Below are 15,335 nucleotides of genomic sequence, written 5' to 3'. Positions count from 1 at the left end.
CTTCCCCCAGTAACTGGATGACACGCAGTTCCAGGGGTGCAACAACAACTTTATTGGCCACACTCAGATTTATACTTTTCCCCATGCAAGGAGTGGACACCACACAAGGACATTGTCCCCTCTCAGGCTCCTCCCCCTCCCAGGGGTTCCAGTGTGGGACAGGAACCCTGGTCCCTTTGTCCCTTGTTCCTGCCTCCTAAACACAGGGTCTCCCATGCCTGGGAGCCAATGCTTGGGAGAAGGGGGTGGGTCGTTGTCCTTTTGTTTTCCAGGCCTGCCAAACCTGCCATTGTCCCCAAAGGATTTCCACACCAATCCCCAGGGACCCCTATAACTGTACAGCCTCCGTTCGCGTGAAACAAGACAAGGGTAGCATCTCCTTTCGGGGTACAAATACTCCCCTGGTTGGTATCCGTCTATAAGAACGGCGGCCACCCACGGAATCACTTATTAATTACTTCCCTTGAGGTTTCACACTTATGTTGTGAGTTGTGAATGTTCTAATTGATTGGTGCGAACACTCCAAGGGGCACGGGGAAGGTCCTCGTTCAGGAACCGAATAAATTGGGAAGCAATCCGTGAATGCTCCCCCTGGATGGCGTTCGTCTACGCTAACTGGCTGCCGACCAGTGGAGGCAGGCACCGAGGCTTCCCTTGCAGTTTCTGTTTTTGACACCTTGTTATAAGGCCTAAATTTTCTAAACCAACATTCTAAATGAGGTATAGGGGTGGTGCCCGTTCGGGAGGCGAATTAGTTCTCTTCGAGGAAGGCCTCCCGAACGGGGAGTGGACATATTTCACGAAATACTAGGGGGGGACACACATAGGATAACACAGGCAATTCATGGATAGGCAGCAGTCCCGCCACAATTACTTTATGTTCTGTTAATTTTGAATTATGCATGTGCATTATTTATATAAATATGTATTTATTGTACTATTGCATGTCTTGAACTTGTTATTTTATTGATTGTCGAGATGGTTGGAGACGTCCTTCAGAGTTTGATATGCATATAGTGTATTTGGAGAGTTTCCAGCTATTAGCTGAGGTAGATTTTAATTTTGGAGAGAAAGAAGCAGATGGTAAAATGTATTCTAGAAACGAGTGTCTGACGAGAATTAGGAATCATAATGAATAATAAACTAAACGAGGTAAGGATTGTTTCATAAAGTGCTATTACACAGCACTATATGATACCTGATTTTACATAAACAATAAAATGTGATTCTTAACTTTCGCTTCATCTTTATTATCTATTATTTCTTTAAAGCAGGTCTATTGAGACAGATTAATTCATATCAAACGAATGATAGCAATCCCCCAGAGAAATAAGGATGAATAGAGCGTTTCAGCTGATCCACTGCGGCAGGAAACTTTTACGGTTGTTGTTATTCCATTATTTTTTGTAGTTCGGTCTCCGAGATCGCACATGCTTTTTGTGGCACAGCCTCGTAGTGCTGTTTTAATAGTATTCTGTCCACCTAAAAACAAGGTAGAGAGGAGTAAAAAGAATTATAATAATTACTTATTCCATTGACAGTGGTTGATAGAAGTCTCGTGGGGTACAGACACAGCATGATGAAAAGTCAATATTAAATTTATTGTGAAATCCAAAAAGTAATAAATAAAATACCGCACTCAAAATTATTGTATCAAAAGTAAATAGATAAATCAGGTATGATTTAGTATGCAAAAAATAATTTAATAGAATATATACTTGTAATCAAAATTCATATATGTTCACACAAAAGTCTGATGATCTCATTCATTATTTGAAAATTCATCCACTGCACTGAATACTCAAACACTTGATTATAGAAATATGGTCTAGAAATCAAGCCTTGAAATTCATTAGTTTGAAATCACTGTGATAATACAGAAACTGCATTAAGGTCAGTCCTTAATCAAATTCATTAATATGACACTTCTATCCCCACATCTAAGGCTATGCATAGCAATCTATTTGTGCACAGTCCTGATGGATCCAATCTTTGCAAAAATTAATGTATATACAAAAAACTAAAAAGCACAACGAGAAAAAAATGAAAAAAAGCAGAAAAAGGAAAGAAAAATTTATGTGGAAAAAGTGAAAAATTATGAGAAAAAGGAAAAATATGAAAAAATGAAAAAATGAAAAAAAAAGTCCTTTGCAAAGTCACTATATACGTGTATAGTATGTCTATGGTTGGATCTCACCACTTGTTGTTTGCAGTTCAAATTTTCAATTATATGCTACAAGTTTTTTTTTATTAATTTTTTTTATTATTATTAATTATTATTTTTCTTTTGTAACCCCTGACACCCTGCTACAGGTGAGCAATTACTGAACCACCTTAAACCAAGACGTAATAGTAGTCCTTTGAACATTAGGTATGTAACATAATTACCCTTTAAGTATTTCACTTTAGGTAATTTTCAGCTAGGAGCAGTTCTTTGTTTTTCATTAGTGAACTAATATAGCAACATGCAATATAACATATTCTTCTGGTTATATTCTTCCATTTTATTAGTTTTTATGTTTTAACATTTTTTGGAGATGTCTTCATCCTGGTACAAGCGTTTCATCCAGGTTTTTATTATTATGTGTTTGTGTATATATTCTTTTCTTCTTTGTATTTAGTGGCATAGAGTCTATAATATTCATAATTGTCATCTGTATAACATCAAACAATAGATCTGGTACATTTAACATTATTGTCAAAATGTTAATAAAGTTTATTTCATAGTACGCATGACGTTCCGTATTAGGATGACGTCATCACATCCACGCAGAAGTGGAAGGCGTGTTTACCGCCGGAATCGGCATTTAACAAGAGTTTCCCAGGAGAGAAACTAGGGCCATTGAAGGGACTTCACATCCCGAGCGCGCAGCCCGAGGAAAGCAATTCAGCTATCCGGTACTCTATCCAGCCGTCTGAGGTCTATCTCGCCCGACGAACACGTTCAGCTATCCGGAACTTTATCCAGCTGCTCTATAAAGAAATGCTTACATCAACAGAACCTACCTGGACAGCTAATAACTTGTAGCATATAATTGAAAATTTGAACTGCAACACAACAAGTGGTGAGATCCAACCATAGACATACTATACACGTATATAGTGACTTTGCAAAGGACTTTTTTTCATTTTTTTATTTTTTCATATTTTTCTTTTTTCTCATAATTTTTCACTTTTTCCACATAATTTTTTCTTTCCTTTTTCTGCTTTTTTTCATTTTTTTCTCATTGTGCTTTTTAGTTTTTTGTATATACATTAATTTTTGCAAAGATTGGATCCATCAGGACTGTGCACAAATAGATTGCTATGCATAGCCTTAGATGTGGGGATAGAAGTGTCATATTAATGAATTTGATTAAGGACTGACCTTAATGCAGTTTCTGTATTATCACAGTGATTTCAAACTAATGAATTTCAAGGATTGATTTCTAGACCATATTTCTATAATCAAGTGTTTGAGTATTCAGTGCAGTGGATGAATTTTAAAATAATGAATGAGATCATCAGACTTTTGTGTGTACATATATGAATTTTGATTACAAGTATATATTCTATTAAATTATTTTTTGCATACTAAATCATACCTGATTTATCTATTTACTTTTGATACAATAATTTTGAGTGCGGTATTTTATTTATTACTTTTTGGATTTCACATTGTTGAGGTTATAGAAGGGGGAATACCTCTAAATACCAGCACCACCTAGTAATTGAGTGCAAACACTACCCATATTTTTGTATATTAAATTTATTGTGATGGGGCAGAGGTGAGACATGAACACATTTGGTGAAAAATAAGTGTATTTGTTCCATGTTTATACCCGGACATAAGTAGAAACTTTTGGTACATGAGTTAAAGTAGTAGATTTTGGTACATGAAACTCATAGGAACTTAGAACAGGTATATTTTGATAACTTATCTTAAGGCTGAATAGTATTTGTGGCAGAAATGCCTCTACCATGTGTTCTTGGAGGGGCCTGCCTGCCAGCCTCCTGCCAAAAGACTATGTGCCCTTCAAAAACCTTATGTGATTTATGTACTTTTGTACTCCAGAAAGAGAGACCAACCGTTAGCCCTGATTTCCTGAAACTGTTTTGGGCATAGGATCATGTGCACGGTCGGTCAAGATTATGACTTCCATGGTAAACCCGAACCCCTAAACTGATCTGGGTGATTTTTGGATATGTTGGCCGTCAGATTGGGGCTATCAGTGGATTTGATCTTTGTGGGGTTTCCATGTGTTTCAGGGGTACTTTTGGGGTGTTGTTGTATTGCATGTTTCTGGTAGTGAGAGATAATTAAATTATATGTTTGTGTACTCAAATAACTATCTTTCAGGCACAGGGGAGGGATTACCCTGTTGTGTGGAAGTGTCCTGGACCCTAGAGCCAATGTCATTACAGTGTATACTTTGTCATAGTCCCCTCTCAGGTCCAGTGGGGAATGCACCTGGATCACGTAATGGAAAACCTCTTGCATGGGGACTTGCATATAATGCCAGGTGTGGCTCCTGTAACAACCCCCTACCATGTTGCCTGGGAACCTCTACCTTTTGTTTGTTTTTATCATCATCATCATCCACATTGCCTGTACCTAAAGAACAAAGACTATGTCTGGCCCTTTAACTGTACAAAGGATTGGTACTTCGATATGGCACGTCAGATACAGCCGAAGTAGTCGAAGTGGCCGCCATTAGACAGTCGAACACGTGGCGGTGGCCATTTTAATCCAGTCGAATGCGGTCAGCGGTGTGTGCCGTCAAATCCCTGGAACGGAAATCGCCCACACATTTGAACGAACACCGCTGACCTGTACCTTCCCCTACGGTTCGACACTGCGGCTGGAGACTAAGTCCCGTTTGAAGATTCGAACACACGTTCGAATGGGACTTTGTCATTTTGGGTGTAAAATAGACCTCCAGTAGACAATTGAACACCACGGAAACACCACCCTGGTTTCACTTCGACACTTCGACAGAAGTCGAAGTGCGTTCAACTATTTGAACGCCACCTTCGGATGGGACTTTGTTATTTTTCAGGGCAGAAATAGACCGACCGCACAGCATGAATTTGTGGAACTGTTTTGGGCATGCAAACAGGCGTGCAGTCGGTCCAAAGAGACTTTTTAATATTTCTGGAACCCCTGAACGGATTTATACAATTTTTTTATATGTTTTTCCCCAAGTTGTGTTGTTCATAAAAATATAAGTTTTATTGCTGTGTGATGAAAAATCAGAAAGTTATAAAAATGCATAAAAAGTATAAGTTTTAGCTTGGAGATAACTGAGTAGAAACAGTAAGAAACTCAAATATCTGCCAAGGGGGGAGGAAATCTGTGGGTTGTAACCACTGTTTGATTGGTTAACGTCTAATTGGTTGTGGGTGTCTCCCTTGCATGGGAGCACCACATAAAAGGAGAGTACCTGTAATTAAACCTCAGTTCTACTTTACCCTTCAAAAGGTAGCTTTGTCTTGTTATTGAAAGGGAACCTGCTCAGCTAATCACTAGCTCTTTTAAGAGCTCTATCTCGCTCTTTCTACTTGGATCCAGCTGATAGAAAGAAGGCTACTCCATTACTGCACAGAATCTTGCCAGGAAGAAGGACATCTCCAACGGCTGATACCCCTTCTCCACTGGGGTAGCCGTTACAGCTCTTATTAAACACGGTTCACTTCACCCTCAACACAGAGCCTTGTCTCGTGCTTGTAAGTAAACAGCTATACCTGCTTTGGATTGCTATACTGGCTATAATATCACTAGCTCTTGTAAGAGCTATCCTGCTATACTCTCTAGAGCTGGATCCAGTACTTTGGTCCAGGGTGAGAAGGGATGGCGAGACCCCAGCCAAGCTGCGGCGGCTAAGGGGCTACGGTACTGATGGTGTCTGGTGCGGTGCTTATGGTACTCAAGGCTTACTAGGAAGCATCGATTAGTGGAGGCACCGAGTTGGGGTGCCAGGCCGTCCGTCACAATATTAATGAAGTATGCTGAGTCCGATTTAAAAATCTATGGCTGTTCAGACAAAATACTGCTTTGGCCCACAAGCAAAAAAAAAAAAAAAACTACAAAATTTGTGGGTGTTGCGATGACTGCATGTGACATTGAGCATATTTTATTTTTTTCTACAAGTAATATCACCACTATTACTGAATATATTATCTATTGCACTTAATTAATATAGTGTTCCACATTTTATTATTTTATACAGCAGTCTGTTTTCTATTTGTTTTGGGGGGAATTAAACACCACAGTATGGTAGCTGCTAAATCATCAAATAGTTTACAATTTTTTATTTATATTTAATTGCACTTTAAGTATAAACCATCGTCGGTACAAGGAAGAAGTAAAAGTAACCTCCTGAGGAAGTCAAAGGCTTTTCAGCCGAAACGTTGTTTTTTTTTTGATTGACTCTGTCCCTGCTTCTCACTGAACTTGGTATGGTTTTTTGCATTTTTTATATGTCTGGGTTTTGATTATACTAGTATTACAGTGGTCTGTTTGCATGATACTTCTTTCATTTATATATCACGCATTGCGCGTTTATATATGTCTAAAACAATTTATTTTCTGGTAAATGCTTTATAATAGCATGACTTTGTATCTTTGTTGATAATATTTAAAGAGACAGTCCTATAGTATATACCCATTTAATAAAGATTTTTTCATATATATAAAGATTTATGGTTGTGCTCCTTACTCTATTCACATTGTTATGTATTTTGGGTTCTTCAGGGGATAGAGCCTTATGTGGGTGAGCACCCAGTACTTATTGTATTAGCCTTCTCCTGTGGCTATTTTGTCGTTTAGTCGAGTGTGCCCACCTTGTCTCATTTGGGTTATCTTAAGAGAGGCAGCATTTTCTCAGTGAGTTCACATTTGGACACCACTCTAATCTGTGTGTTGATTCTAGTGTTGGTAGTGTGCACAATTCTTCATAAGCTCCTATGCTTATAGTCAATAAATTATATACCTGTTATCTTCACAGATTCATAGAGACAATACGTCTCTGACCCAGTACAGTTCTTGTATAAACCTGAATTACAGTCTGTTTCCATAAAGGACACACATGATGGACAAGTCCTCCCGTTCAAATATGAATTATCGTATGGCGGTACTAAAAAAAAAGAAAACAAAATGATCAATAAAACTCATACAAGTCATGACAGCTACACAACTACAAAATGGTTCAGGGTGGAACTATCACCAGTGCAAATGGGGTCACGTCTATAGCAAGGACATGGAGCTCAGCTATTGTTCCACTAGACTTATTTTTAGCAGTATTGCTCCACTGCTGACATTCTGTACAGTGCACGGAATGGGTAATTAAATCTGTGCCAGTTGAGGTAGAAAATAATGTGTCCCCTAAGCCTGCACACATAGCATAGCTACATTTAATAGTTAAATAAATAAAGCGTTTGGGGGGGTCAGTATGACACCCATATTAGTATAAGGGAGGCTTTAAACCTAAAATTGCGTCTTGCCGCAAGTAGGCACATCAAAGAAAACAGAAGTGGTATACCGCGCCCAAAAAGTGCAAGTAATGATTAAAAAGTATACATACAGATAATCCTATAGTTAGGGATGTATAGAACCTTCAATAAAAAAAATACAGAACAATAATAGTGCAATATGTCTGGCAAAATAAGAGTGTGTAAAAACTTATAAAATACTCACTCACACTTTGCAGAGCTACTGAGAGCTCTGCCGTATAGCGCCTAGACGGTACAATCCCCGTCTCGGGATATCAAATGGTGGTAGGTACGGTGTCCAATCCTCCACAGTGGTATATGTAAAGATAAAAATAAACTCCAATGGTATAGTATGTCTATTAATCAGTGATAAATAAAGGAAAAGTATCCTACTTATAAATTTCAGAGCAAATATCCTGCTCTGGTATGTACAGCATGTGGTGGTATAATCCCCACCAGGGGATATTAGTGAGGATTCAGATGTATCAGGAACAAAAAAATAAAGTAGTAAAAAACTATAACTTTATTTTGATAAAAGTATTAGCATAATAAACAAGGTGAATATAAATTTCTTACTTAACGTGTTTCGCCCAGTCTAGGGCTTCTTCAGAAGTAATAAGTCCAAGATTTGATAAAACCTTCTTTATATAGGTGTCCCTGATTGCTGTAATAAGATCCTGATGTCATTTTGCTTCCTACTTCCGGGTCGCGTGTATCGCCCGGAAGTGACGTCATCGCGTCTTCTCGTGGCCTGCTGGGATATGTAGTGTCCCTCTGTTCATGTTGTGTGCGGCTCCCGGAAATGACGTCAGCGTATCTCCTGATGTTCTGTGGGGCATGTAGTTTGCAATGTCCAGTTGTCCACTATCACGTAAGCATAGTTTCATCACCGGGAAGTGACATAACACAGTCTACTATTCATGGGAATTGTAGTTCGGCAAATTGCCGATATAGGATACAATACAAATAAAAAATAAACAAATAAATAATTCTGTAATTAGCATAATGGTATGAAAAACAAGTAAAGCATATAATTAGAATTAGTGAAGCATATATTTAAAAAGATAGCCAACATATTATAAATATCATAAAATTATCTACAGAAAAATAGAAATAAGTGCAAAGTATTACATACCATAAAATAAGCATGCATAGATGTCCATACAAAGTAGTCAATATTATAAAAATATTATACAAACAGTGAACCAAGCACATGCATTAAAGATCTTAAAGTGGTACAAAAGGGGAGGTGGTGTATCAACAATAAAGGTAGTATATAAATATGCAGAGTATGTAAAACCTAGTATAAAAAATGAGTATAAAAACATTTTAATATTTATTATAAAAAATTAAAAAGATCAAACTCTGCATTTAGACCTTTAGGGTGTAGTGTGTCTAAAAAATAGACCCACTCCATTTCTTTCTTGCCCAATTTATTAATTATATCACCACCTCTCCAGTGCTGTGATAATTTTGAAATGCCCATAAATTTTAGGTGCCGTGGATAATTACCATGTAGCTCAAAATGTGAGGATACCAATTTTAGTCCTTTTTCTATGTTTCTACAATGTTCCCCAATCCTGATCTTCAACGGTCTTATAGTTCTTCCTACATATTGTAGTCCACATGGGCATTCTAATAAATATATCAAATTTTTGCTCATGCATGTAATTGTGTTTTTAATACTGTAACTTTTATCTGTGTTATTTGATTTAAAATTATAAATATACCGATCAATTTTTCTAGTTTTTTTACAAGCTACGCAGCAATTGCATTTAAAAAATCCATTCTTATGTTTCATAAAATTATTTATAACTTCAGACTTTTTTTGTTTTGTGTAATTTTGTGTGAGTTGCATTTTCAGGTTAGGGGCTCCTCTAAATACAATTCTTGGCTGGTCTGGAATAATTTTTCCTAATATAGGGTCTTTCTTTCAATAAATGCCAGTTATTTCTAATTATTTTTTTTAGTTGTTTATTTTTATTATTATAGTCCAAGACAATAGGTAATACAAAATCTTTCCCATTATTTTTAGTGTTTATTGGGTCCTTATTTTGGGTTAAGAGATCTTTTCTATCTGTGTTTGTAATATTTTCTATAGTTTTATCTATTTTCTCTTTATCATAACCTTTTTCAATAAATTTATTCTTCATCATATTCACCTGAATTTTAAAGGTATTAGCATCGGAACAGTTCCTCTTCAGTCTAAGGAATTGGCTTTTAGGGATACTATCAAGCCAGCTCCTATAGTGGCAGCTGTCTGTTCCAATAAAATTGTTAACATGAACCAGTTTAAAATGGGTTTTTGTGTTTATTTCCTTATCTTGGATAAAAATATCCAGATCTAAAAAAGTCACGTTGTTCTGACTTAAATCTGCTTTTAAAACTATACCATCATTATTCTTATTTAAAAAATCTAAAAAAAAGTCTAGCTGTAGAAATTGCACCTTTCCATATAAAAAGGAGATCGTCAATATAGCGAAAATAGGCCACCAGGCTCCCCACCCAGCTATGTCCACTCCATACCATTCTCTCTTCCCATTCAGTTATGAAGAGGTTGGCATAGCTGGGCGCGAACCTGTCCCCATCGCTGTGCCGTTTTTTTGTAGGTAGAACGAATCTTTGAACCAAAAAAAGTTATTATTTAGAATTAAAAAGATACCTTCAATTATAAAATGTATCTGTTCTTCTCTCATCTTATTATGTCTCTCTAGAATAGTTTTTACAGCTTTACAGCCTCTTGTATGTTCAATGATAGTGGATAGAGACTGTACGTCACAAGTTATGAGTGTAAATTCATCCTCCCACTTTATTGATTCTAATTTATTAAGTAGGTCCATAGTATCCTTAAGATAGGATCGGGACAATTTTACATAAGGTTGTAGCATGATATCTATATATTCTGACATATTTGATAAGATGGAATCTATCCCGGAGACAATAGGTCTTCCCGGTGGTCTTTCAATGTCTTTATGAATCTTCGGTAGGAAGTATATGACCGGTATCTTTGGAAATTTCTTATTTAAATAGTTATATTCATCCATACTCCATACATTCTTCTCCTTACCTTGATTCAGAAATTTCTCTAACATATTTAAATAAAATTACTAAACCTCCCCCCTTATCCGCTGGTTTTATAACAATAGTATCATCGTGAGTGAAAAACATATAGGAGATAAAAATAACCTATCAAAAAGGGAAAGAGAAAGCCTTAAAGAGTTACAAAACGATGATACTATTGTTATAAAACCAGCGGATAAGGGGGGAGGTTTAGTAATTTTATCTACAGAAATGTATGAAGAGGAGGCTTTTAGACAACTGAGTGACATAAAAACATATGTTAAACTTACAAGAGACCCAACCTCAGATATCAAAAATATGTTCTCCTTTTTATATGGAAAGGTGCAATTTCTACAGCTAGACTTTTTTTAGATTTTTTAAATAAGAATAATGATGGTATAGTTTTAAAAGCAGATTTAAGTCAGACCAACGTGACTTTTTTAGATCTGGATATTTTTATCCAAGATAAGGAAATAAACACAAAAACCCATTTTAAACCGGTTCATGTTAACAATTTTATTGGAACAGACAGCTGACACTATAGGAGCTGGCTTGATAGTATCCCTAAAAGCCAATTCCTTAGACTGAAGAGGAACTGCTCCGATGCTAATACCTTTACAATTCAGGCGAATATGATGAAGAATAAATTTATTGAAAAAGGTTATGATTAGTGTTGTCGCGAACCCGAAATTTTCGGTTCGCGAACGGCGAACGCGAACTTCCGCAAATGTTCGCGAACCGGCGAACCGCGCGAACCGCCATTGACTTCAATGGGCAGGCGAATTTTAAAACCAACAGGGACTCTTTCTGGCCACAAAAGTGATGGAAAAGTTGTTTCAAGGGGACTAACACCTGGACTGTGGCTTGCCGGAGGGGGATCCATGGCAAAACTCCCATGGAAAATTACACAGTTGATGCAGAGTCTGCTTTTAATCCATAAAGGGCAGAAATCACCTAACATTGACACCTGTCCTCAAAGCCCCTGATACACACTGACACAGAGCAGAATAGAGACTGTTCCCCGTCCTCAGAGACCATGATACACACTGACACAGAGCAGAATAGAGACTGTTACCCCTACATAGGGTCACTTGGCAGATATGGCGGGGTCGTGGGAGGATGACTTTCACCTCTTCCCCTGTTAGATTCCCGTTGTGCTGTGACATCACCCTTATACGCTGTGTAAAGCATACTATTTAATTTGATCAGCATGGCCACTTGAGTTTTTATAGTTTTCACGCTGCTTGTAGTTTATATATGGTTCACAAAAATCAAACAAACGATAAAGTAAACATGTAAGGATTCAGAATATTCTTTCAAACCCTTACACATTGTGTGTACGTATTTTTTGTCTTAAGTTTGTGGCTTTAAAGAGGTTCACGTTGTTTCTATTATGTGCATAACATGTTCTTGTAAATGTTTGTTACATTTTTCCTGGAATTGTAATTTTTGAATCTGAATAAAGATTGTCAAATCCCTGATACACACTGACACAGAGCAGAATAGGGACTGTTCCCCCTACATAGGGTCACTTGGCAGATATGGATTGACACCTATCCTAATGATCCCTGATACACACTGACACAGAGCAGAATAGGGACTGTTCCCCCTACATAGGGTCACTTGGCAGATATGGATTGACACCTGTCCTCAAAACCCCTGATACACACTGACACAGAGCAGAATAGGGACTGTTCCTCCTACATAGGGTCACTTGGCAGATATGGATTGACACCTGTCCTCAAAACCCCTGATACACACTGACACAGAGCAGAATAGGGACTGTTCCCCGTCCACAGAGACCATGATACACACTGACACAGAGCAGAATAGAGACTGTCCCCCCTACATAGGGTCACTTGGCAGGTATGGATTGACACCTGTCCTCAAAGCCCCTGATACACACTGACACAGAGCAGAATAGAGACTGTTCCCTGTCCACAGAGACCATGATACACACTGACACAGAGTAGAATAGAGACTGTTCACCGTCCACAGAGACCATGATACACACTGACACAGAGCAGAATAGAGACTGTTCCCCGTCCACAGAGACCATGATACACACTGACACAGAGCAGAATAGGGACTGTTCCCCCTACATAGGGTCACTTGGCAGGTATGGATTGACACCTGTCCTCAAAGCCCCTGATACACACTGACACAGAGCAGAATAGAGACTGTTCCCTCTCCACAGAGTCCATGATACACAGTGACACAGAGCAGAATAGAGACTGTTCCCCGTCCACGGAGACCATGATACACACTGACACAGAGCAGAATAGAGACTGTTCCCTGTCCACAGAGTCCATGATACACACTGACACAGAGCAGAATAGAGACTGTTCCCCGTCCACAGAGACCATGATACACACTGACACAGAGCAGAATAGAGACTGTTCCCCGTCCACAGAGACCATGATACACACTGACACAGAGCAGAATAGGGACTGTTACCCCTACATAGGGTCACTTGGCAGGTATGGATTGACACCTGTCCTCAAAGCCCATGATACACACTGGGGGGAGCTACTGTCCTCCCCAACCCCTGCGCGGTGGGTGGGGGCCATAAATCACAATGGGGGGACCTACTGTCCTCCCCCCCTCGGCCCCCACCCCTGTGCGGTGGGTGGGGGCCATAAATCACAATGGGGGGCCTGCTTTCCTCCCCCCCGGCCCCCATCCCTGCGCGGTGGGTGGGGGGCATAAATCACAATGGGACGGACCTGCTGATAGGAGTGGAGTATTGTTCATATCAGTTTAATACCTTCCGCGTCTCCTATCAGTGGACGTGTATATGGCAGCCATTTTAGGAACCGCACACCTGGGACCCGAGCAAGGTCACCTCGTTCAAGCTGCTCTGGTTCCTTGATGAGCCAGCTGCCCGTGAGTTAACATGTCCCGTGGAGAAGCACTCTGTCCTGTAAAGCCTCACCACAAAAAAATTAAATTAATAACAGCACTCGGAGTGGTGAGTTTAGTAAATGTTCATATCAGTTTAATACCTTCCGCCTTTCCTATCAGTGGACGTGTATATGGCAGCCATTTTAGGAACCGCACACCTGGGACCCGAGCAAGGTCACCTCTTTCAACAGGCGACATGATTTGGCCCTGTAAAACTATCCTGGATATTCTCTACAATTTCTATGGATATGGCATTGATTTATGTAACAGGGAGATGGAAGAAGATGCTTGGTCGGTCCTCTTACTTGAAATTTGGGGCACTGCGCGGGCAAGCTAATGTGCCACCAGATAGGAGTGGTGAGTTTAGTATTGTTCATATCAGTTTAATACCTTCCGCGTCTCCTATCAGAGGACATGTATATGGCAGCCATTTTAGGAACCGCACACCTGCGACCCGAGCAAGGTCACCTCTTTCAACAGGCGATATGATTTGGCCCTGTAAAACTATCCTGGATATTCTCTACAATTTCTATGGATATGGCATTGATTTATGTAACAGGGAGATGGAAGAAGATGCTTGGTCGGTCCTCTTACTTGAAATTTGGGGCACTGCGCGGGCAAGCTAATGTGCGACCAGATAGGAGTGGTGAGTTTAGTATTGTTCATATCAGTTTAATACCTTCCGCGTCTCCTATCAGTGGACGTGTAAATGGCAGAGATTTTTAATTGTTGAATCACCTCTCCTTTTTAGGCCAAGGTGGGAAGATGCTTAGACCACTGGTATATTGGTGCCATCTTGGAGGATTTTTTTTGGGTTTGGTTTTTGAAGCCACAGTGCTGCACCAGTGGGCCTAAAAATTAGGCATGTACACATGCCTGAAAAATTTGGTATTGTTGCAGCCGCTGCTGTAGCAGCGGCCAGAAAAATTGATGTTTGTTTCACAGGCAGAAAGTGCCCTAAAACATGGCGGCTTGAACCCTAGTTGGTGGCGGATAAGTCACGCAAGTCAAACGTCATTCAGAGCTAAAATACAGCAGCGTGTGGACCATTTTTAGCCCAAGGCAGCTCATCTCATCAGGCCTTTTTTAAGCGAATGTATCGCCCTCATTCATCTTAATAAAGGTGAGGTAATCTAGCCTTTTTCACCTAGGCGACTTCTCTTCTCAGTGACAATACCTCCTGCTGCACTGAAGGTCCTTTCTGACAGGACACTTGAAGCGGGGCAGGCCAGAAGTTCTATCGCAAATTGGGATAGCTCAGGCCACAGGTCAAGCCTGCACACCCAGTAGTCAAGGGGTTCATCGCTCCTCAGAGTGTCGATATCTGCAGTTAAGGCGAGGTAGTCTGCTACCTGTCGGTCGAGTCGCTCTCTGAGGGTGGATCCCGAAGGGCTGTGGCGATGCATAGGACTTAAAAAGGTCCACATGTCCTCCATCAACAACACGTCTTTAAAGCGTCCTGTCCTTGCCGGCGTGGTCGTGGGAGGAGGAGGAGGAGGATGACTTCCACCTCTACCCCTGTTAGATTCCCGTTGTGCTGTGACATCACCCTTATACGCTGTGTAAAGCATACTTTTTAATTTATTTTGCAAATGCTGCATCCTTTCCGACTTGTTGTAATTCGGTAACATTTCCGCCACTTTCTGCTTATACCAGAGGTCTAGTAGCGTGGACACCCAGTACAGGTTGTTCTCCTTCAGCCTTTCTATACGAGGGTCCCTCAACAGGCAGGACAGCATGAAAGACCCCATTTGCACAAGGTTGGATGCCGAGCTCCTCCTCCTCACTGATGTCATTGAAGGTATGTTCTTCCCCCCAGCCACGTACAACACCACGGGTACCAGATAGGTGACAACGAGCACCCTGGGATGCCTGTTGTGTTTGGTCTTGCTCCTCCTCCT

General features: G+C 39.7%; 1 protein-coding gene across 1 annotated transcript in view; it reads right to left on the bottom strand.

Annotated features, from left to right (window-relative positions):
* Positions 1-1,226: 1,226 nt before the first annotated feature.
* The window catches only part of LOC134568413 (phospholipase A2 inhibitor and Ly6/PLAUR domain-containing protein-like), a 48,092-nt gene continuing 33,983 nt past the window's right edge, over positions 1,227-15,335 (bottom strand). The window contains exons 4-5 of the mRNA XM_063426993.1: positions 6,972-7,115; positions 1,227-1,482 (exon numbers count right to left, since the gene is read on the bottom strand). Of these exons, the coding sequence (XP_063283063.1) occupies positions 1,295-1,482; positions 6,972-7,115 (332 nt within the window). The 3' untranslated portion in view covers positions 1,227-1,294. The remainder of the gene's footprint in view (positions 1,483-6,971; positions 7,116-15,335) is intronic.

This window comes from Pelobates fuscus, chromosome 7 (genome assembly GCF_036172605.1).
Source record: "Pelobates fuscus isolate aPelFus1 chromosome 7, aPelFus1.pri, whole genome shotgun sequence".
Taxonomy (NCBI): domain Eukaryota; kingdom Metazoa; phylum Chordata; class Amphibia; order Anura; family Pelobatidae; genus Pelobates; species Pelobates fuscus.
The sequence above is the reverse complement of the archived record's forward strand: the minus strand, read 5'-3'. Positions and strand labels throughout refer to the sequence as shown.